Genomic DNA, 6,681 nt, shown 5'->3' with positions numbered 1-6,681 from the left:
ATGTCTATGGGGGCTGGTGTGTTTGGTTTGGCCCTGTGGGGCGGCATCGTCTCCGTTCTGTTGACGGCGGCGTTGACATCCACCGCGTCACCGACAGATGGACCGCGGATGACGGCGGAGCAGCACCACCGCACGTCGGAGCGTGTGATTGAGCACCACTCCTTTTCCCCGCCGCTCCTGCGCAACTACTACGGAGAAGACGAGCTGCGGCACTGGGCCATCGGCGGCACCACCGTCATCACGGACAATTACGTCCGCCTGACGGCAGACCGTCCCGGGCAGGTGGGGCACTTGTGGAACACGGAGCCGCTGGACATGCCCTCCTTTGAGATTGTCGTGGGGTTTCACTTGCATGGCAAGGGCACCGGCGCCGATGGCTTTGCGTTGTGGATCACGACTGACAGGCCGAGCCACAACGGCCCTTTGATGGGCAGACCGATGGAATTTACCGGCCTCGGCATCATTTTTGACACGTACGACAACGACGGCCTCCGTGACAACCCGGCGGTGTACGTCCTCTTCAATGACGAAACGCAGAGGAATCGGCAGTACAATACGCAAAAAGACTTCAAGGGGGAATATGTGGGGAGATGTAACTACGCCTACCGCCAAACCTCCGCGCTGCCCTCGACAGCGCGGATTCGGTACGAGGGGAATACTCTGCAAATTTTTCTCTCTCTTGATGGCGAGAGGAATGAGCTGCAGTGCACCACCATCTCCGACCTCCGCCTTCCGATCGGCAAGGGGGGGTATTACATTGGACTGAGCGCCGAGACTGGCGACCTCACCGACAGTCACGACATCCTCTTTGTCCACACTATGCCGATCGAGGGGGTCAGTTACGACCATGACGTGTACAGCAGACGGACGCTTAATCAGGAGGTGGAGAGTCCCCGTATACTCTTATTCCCTGAAGGAAATCAAGAGGAAATCCGGCGACATGTGCAACAACAACAGCAACAACAACAACAACAACAGCAGCAACAACAGCAACAGCCGCAGCATGAACAGCCGCAGCAGCATGAGCCGCCGCCGCCGCCGCCGCCGCCGCATGAACAGCCGCAGCAGTATGAACAGCCGCAGCAGCATGAGCAGCCGCAGCATTATGAACAGCCGCAGCATTATGAACAGCCGCAGCAGCATGAACAGCCGCAGCAGCATGAGCAGCCGCCGCCGCCGCCGCCGCATGAACAGCCGCAGCATTATGAACAGCCGCAGCATTATGAACAGCCGCAGCATTATGAGCAGCCGCAGCAGCATGAGCAGCCGCAGCATTATGAACAGCCGCAGCATTATGAACAGCCGCAGCAGCATGAGCAGCCGCCGCCGCCGCCGCATGAACAGCCGCCGCCGCATGAGCAGCCGCCGCCGCCGCCACCACGGCAGCGACAGCAGCTGAGTTCTTATGCTGCAGATAAAGAACGTCTGAGAGAGTTGGAGAGGGAGCTGCAGGAACTTAAGCAGCGCCGACGTGCACCACGCCCGGACCGTTACCGTGACGAGGAGGAAATGGATGATGAGGGTGGTCTGGAAGAAGCACAGGAAGGCAATGACGAGAGGGAAAATGCGGACGACGATGGGTACGACGACCAGCCGCGTCGACGTGGGGGTCGTCGAATTAAATCCGTGCGGAACTTTCGTAGAAGTCGGTAGAAGAACCAGAAAAGGAGAGATGCTTGACGCACTGACAAACACAAACACACACGCAGACGGACGGAGGGACGGCGTGAATGGCAGCACCGAATGATGGACGACGCAAAGCAGAGGAAAGAAACGAGAGACGGAACAGAGAAGAAAACGAAATACACCAATTAGTCAGGAGGGGGGAGGAGGAAATAAAAGAAGAAGGACGAAGAAAAAACAAGCAAACAGAAAAGGAGGCAGTAGGTGGAAAGGAGAAATGGTGCGGAACGAAATGTACGAGGAGCGAATGAGCAAAACCCACTGAAATCACCCAATGGAGCAAAAGAAAAGGACTTTTTTTTGATTGGAGGGCATAAATTATTTTTTTTAAAGCTCTCCACCCACCCCGCTTCTGACTTTTAACACGATGTTTTATTCCAAAACAAACACACAAACACACGGGCATACAGATACATTCAGAGGTGTATAAATAAATGCGTGTTGGGCTGTAGACACAGTGAGAGAGAGAGGGAGAGAGAGGCACGTGTCCCCCCCACTTCATTACGCTCGTTGCACACGCGTTTTTCTTTTCTTTTCCTTTTTTTTTTTTTTTTTGGGCTTTCTTAACGGAACCGACAAAAAAAGAAGTAATTTTTTTTTTCTTTCTCTCTCTCTCTCTGTGTGTGTGTGTGATTGTTGGGCCTTTTATTTATTTATTTTTTTTTTTTTTTGCGCTGTGCGGATAAGTCTGAGGTGCCTCAAGCTGTCGGATGGGGCGTGGGTACAGCAACAGCCGCAGCAAGAGTGCGCGGCCGACCCTGCGGATGAAGCGCCGGCGGTCACTTTCGCTGCAGCAATTGAGAGGGTCCGTGCGACCGGCCCACACGACGCGCCAGAAAGTCGCTGCCGTCCCAAAGCCGGAGGCCCAAACCCCAACGGTAGATGCGGGACACAAAACCTCAGCAAAGCGGGCACCAACGCCGCAGCGAGGCGGCAGTGCGAGGGTGCGGTCTGCGTCCACGATTCGTCAAAAGCTCGCGCTCATGGAGAAGGAACTCGAGGGTGAGTTGGAGCCGGCAGAGCGGGTGGCAGAGACAATTGTGAAGCCGGACGTTAGGACAAAATACAAGTCTGCCGGGCGTGCTCTTGACGAGGTGATGGACATCCTCACAGCTGCGTGCGTGCCAGGGGCAACCACAAAACAATTGTGTGATCGTGGTGATGAAGAACTTCTGCAGCGGGTGCGAGCGATGTTCTCCAAGGCGAAGGACGCGGACGGTAACCGCATTCTCCGCGGTCTCTCGTATCCAACAAATGTCTCGGTGAATTACGTCCTCTGCAATCATGCACCGTTGGTAGAAGAAGAGGCCATCGTGCTGCGCGGTGGCGATGTGGTGACGATTCATATGGGGTGCCACATTGACGGCTACCCGGTCACTGCAGCAAGAACGGTTTTTGTGCCACATGACGTCACTGCTGCAAATGAAGAGGTGCGGCAACTCACTCAAGGGGCAAGTAACGCGGTGGAGGCGGCACGTGTGGCATTGCACGGAATGATTCATCTCCTGCAGCCAGGCATGTTGAACGCGGATATCACAGACTTTATACACCGTGTGGGAAATTACTTTGAAGTCCAGGGACTAGAGGGCGTACTCTCAAACCGCACAAAACGATGGGTTCCAGATGGCATGGAATGCATCATCACACGACGTGTGTCAGCGGAGGACCCTCACCAGGACGTTGCAGATTGTACCATAGGTGCAAATCAGGTGTGGACGCTGGATGTAGCCTTTACCGATCATCCCTCGTACAAGGTGTCACCTGCTGATGGTGTGACAACAATTTACCGTCGTAACGAAGTGGAATTTCAGAGTGACGCCCGCGTGCGCTCTGTACTTGCCTCGCTACAAGAAATTACAGAGAAGCACCAGTGTTTCCCGTTTAGCCTCAAACACTTGGAGAACCCTCTTAAGGCACGCATGGCCGTGGCGATGTTGCGGCGGCAGGGCGTTATTGACCCTCTTTCTGTCCTGCGCATCAAAGGGGATCGTCACATCACCGCACGTTTTTCCGCCACGGTGGCTGTCTCTGAGAGGCGCGTGACGGTGTTGTGTGGGCTGCCACCAGCAGAGCCGTTGGTTGTGCCGGACGACGTGCGACCTCCGCCTCTTCCAGATGACATCGCTGCCGTGTTATCCGAACCCCTCGTCTTTGCAAAGGGAGGGGAGAAGCAGCAGGAGAAGAAAGCAGACAAGGAAGAAAAGAAGAAGGGGTTACATGCCGCAGCGGATTTCAATGCCAATGAAAAGGAACAGCAGGAGGAATGACAATGGGGGTGAGACAAACGTCTTTTTGTTTTGCTTTGCCACTTTCTCCTGTCCTCTCGCCATCCCTCTCTCTTTTTCTTCCTTCTACACGTGTAACGGCTAACGGCGGATGATCCATGAGGAGGGCGACGCCGCGGCGGAGAGGGCACCGGCTTCTCCTCCGCAGCCAAATCGAAAAAGGAAAATAATAATAATAATAATAATGAGATGAGCGGAGAAAAAAAAAAAGAAAAGGAAAATGTTGTTGTTAAATTTAGGGGTGAGGAGACATGAAGGAAATAATTCACTCAGCCATTGCAGACAGTAACAAGGATGGGTGAAGAGCGGCAAAGGACGGCGCGGCCTTCACGTTGGGGGAGGAGGGACCACATGAATAAAGAAGGAAAGTGATGTTTGTTGCCGTTTATTTTCTCTTTATTTTCTTTTTTCTTTTTTCCCCTTCTGCTTGTGTGCATCCGCAATGATTGGACCGTAAGCGTGAGGCACAACGATCTCATCAGTGCATGCTTCCTGCCGCAGTCCGTCTTGACGATACGCGAAGGGTCGGGTGCTATCGTATGAACGGGAGCTTTTTTTTTTTTGTTTGTTTGCGTCTGGTTGTATTGGGGGTGTCGCTCTTCTTTCCTTTTCTTTTTTTTCTTTTCTCTTGTCTTGTCTTTGCTGCGCTGCCTCCGTTTTGGGCTTAGATATCACACGCGTGACGAGTCAAGCCAGAAGTTTTCACCGGCACGTGGAGATAACAACACACCGGCGTCGCGTAAAGGGGGAGGAAGCGAGAGAGAGAGAGAGAGAGAGGGAACAGAACCAACCAACCAGCGAGTGGAGGGTTTTTTACCTGCACCGTCTGGGGAGGAGGAGGAGGTTTTGGGTCCAGTCAACGCGGGAGGGACATTTTGACCGACGAGGGGAGCCGCGAGGAGAAAAGTGGGGTGGGAGGCGAGAGAGGGGGTGGAGAAAAAAGAAAAAAGGATGCGGCAGAGCCACGTTGGGCCCAAGGATCAGGGGCTGCCGCACGGCCTTAGCTCCGGGGCGGTGAATTTCTTTATGGCCTCTGGGGATGGCCACCTTCAAAAGTACATTGAGCGCATGCTGGGCTGGGGCTCCGGCCCCCACCAGCCGACTTCGACGCCCGTGTACGGCCCCAGTAAGACGCCGCGCCTCCAGCAATTTGTGGACATGACGACGAACAACAGTGGAATGACTCCATTTTTTTCACTGAACAGCGCTGCAGGTGGATGCGGTAACAACACTGTGGAATACACAGAGGAGGAAGCAGTGGAGAGGGAGGAGGAACGGACGCAAGTGTACATGGATCCGTCACAGAGACAGGAGAAATGGGAGGATCATTTGGCACAAGCTCAAATCACAATGAATACTCCTCAGCAAAAAAAGCGACCCGTGCAGATATCACCGGGTGTGAACACTCCGGCTTCTACGATGGGAATGACACTGTCACCCGCTACGGCGGGCCGCAGTGTAATTCAAGTCACACCTGCTTCCACGGCAGCCCGCTCTACCATCCACGTGGAGAGTGTTTCTCATCCACCACCGCGGAGTGCACATGCAGTGACTATGATTGGAGGATCCAATTCCTTTGCCACCGAGCTGGAATCCGCATTTGCCGAACAAACGAAAAGAAAGAACGCAGTGACCAAACAAAATCATCAAGAAGAGGCTGAAATGTCAACCTGCAGGGCGGATGTGGATACGACACAAAGTGTGGCAGACATTTCTCTTGACGGTAAGTCGCAGAAGACATTGGATACGGGTCGCGTGGAACGTTCTACGCAGCGTCGCAATAAAGAAAAGCGACATGGGAAGTTAAACAACTGTTCGCAGCAGAATCATCAGCGACAAAACAATAAAACCAACGCCAATAAAAACAACAACAATCGTTCCGTCCTTACGCCCCTCACACCGCATGAAAACACCTCATCAATGGAGAATAACAGAAAGTGTTTTTTGCGTTTGCAGTGCCATGGCGATCGCCCAGCGACGGTGTTTTCGTGCATCAAATTCCATGCTGGCGACCATGTTATTTTCGATGCGGACCGTGGCGTGGATTTGGGTGAAGTCCTTCACTGTGAGGAGTTAACGGATGAGTCCTCCCCCAATGATACGGAGGCCGCTGCTGCTGCCGCCGCTACTGCTGGTGGCTTCGGAGCGAAGGGCGGCAGCCGTCGGTCGCTGCCGCGGGTTGTGCGCCGTGCGACGCCGGAGGAGGTGGAGGACTGGCGGGGGGCGCTCGTCAAGAGGGAGGAGGAGGCCGTTTTGGAGTGCCGTGCGGCGTGCGGGGAGCTCAAACTCACAATTCACGTCGCAGGCGCCGCCTTTCAGTTTGACCGGCAGAAACTCATTTTTTTTTATGAGACGGACGGGCGTGTCGACTTCCGCTCGCTGCTGCAAGTGATGTTTTCAAAGTTCCGCTGCCGCATTTGGATGGAGCGCATCAACGCCACGCCGTGAAGTTTGCCGCCCCTCCTCCTCTTCCCCCCTGCGAGGCCGAGAGGCGAACTGCAAAAAAAAAAAAAAAAAAAAAAAAAAGAAAAAAAGAGGAGTTTTGTTGTTGTGTTGCAAATATACACAAGAGCCATCATAGAAGCATACATTCTTTTTTTACATGTCAGTTGTTTTTTTTTTTTTTTGTATTCCCCCCTTTCCCATTTGTTCATGCCTTTCACCACCGGCAACAACTGACACCACCGAAGGGAAGTCTCTCGGGTAGAAAAGA

At 53.7% G+C, this 6,681-nt stretch overlaps 3 protein-coding genes across 3 annotated transcripts, besides 13 other annotated features; all 3 read left to right on the top strand.

The window, feature by feature from the left end:
• Window positions 1-1,653, top strand: Tc00.1047053506239.30 (lectin, putative; the record flags this gene model as incomplete). Its single annotated transcript, XM_802639.1, has 1 exon — window positions 1-1,653. The coding sequence occupies one exon, from the start codon at window positions 1-3 to the stop codon at window positions 1,651-1,653; it is 1,653 nt and encodes a 550-aa protein (XP_807732.1).
• Window positions 1-6,681: part of a sequence feature (heterozygous, non-Esmeraldo-like haplotype) that runs on past the window's edge.
• Window positions 946-995: a microsatellite.
• Window positions 1,026-1,051: a microsatellite.
• Window positions 1,057-1,160: a microsatellite.
• Window positions 1,167-1,186: a microsatellite.
• Window positions 1,190-1,319: a microsatellite.
• Window positions 1,320-1,379: a microsatellite.
• Window positions 2,205-2,238: a microsatellite.
• Window positions 2,327-2,354: a sequence feature (AT_rich).
• Tc00.1047053506239.20 (hypothetical protein, conserved) lies at window positions 2,394-3,950 on the top strand (the record flags this gene model as incomplete). Its single annotated transcript, XM_802638.1, has 1 exon — window positions 2,394-3,950. One exon carries the CDS (start codon window positions 2,394-2,396, stop codon window positions 3,948-3,950), a length of 1,557 nt encoding a protein of 518 aa, XP_807731.1.
• Window positions 4,134-4,154: a microsatellite.
• Window positions 4,565-4,598: a microsatellite.
• Window positions 4,725-4,748: a microsatellite.
• Tc00.1047053506239.10 (hypothetical protein, conserved) lies at window positions 4,920-6,416 on the top strand (the record flags this gene model as incomplete). The annotated part of the gene is made up of 1 exon (XM_802637.1): window positions 4,920-6,416. One exon carries the CDS (start codon window positions 4,920-4,922, stop codon window positions 6,414-6,416), a length of 1,497 nt encoding a protein of 498 aa, XP_807730.1.
• Window positions 6,469-6,502: a microsatellite.

The sequence above is a fragment of the Trypanosoma cruzi genome, genomic scaffold (genome assembly GCF_000209065.1).
Source record: "Trypanosoma cruzi strain CL Brener 1047053516891 genomic scaffold, whole genome shotgun sequence".
Lineage (NCBI taxonomy): Eukaryota > Euglenozoa > Kinetoplastea > Trypanosomatida > Trypanosomatidae > Trypanosoma > Trypanosoma cruzi.
Note: the sequence above shows the minus strand (reverse complement) of the source record. Positions and strands in the feature narration are given on the sequence as shown.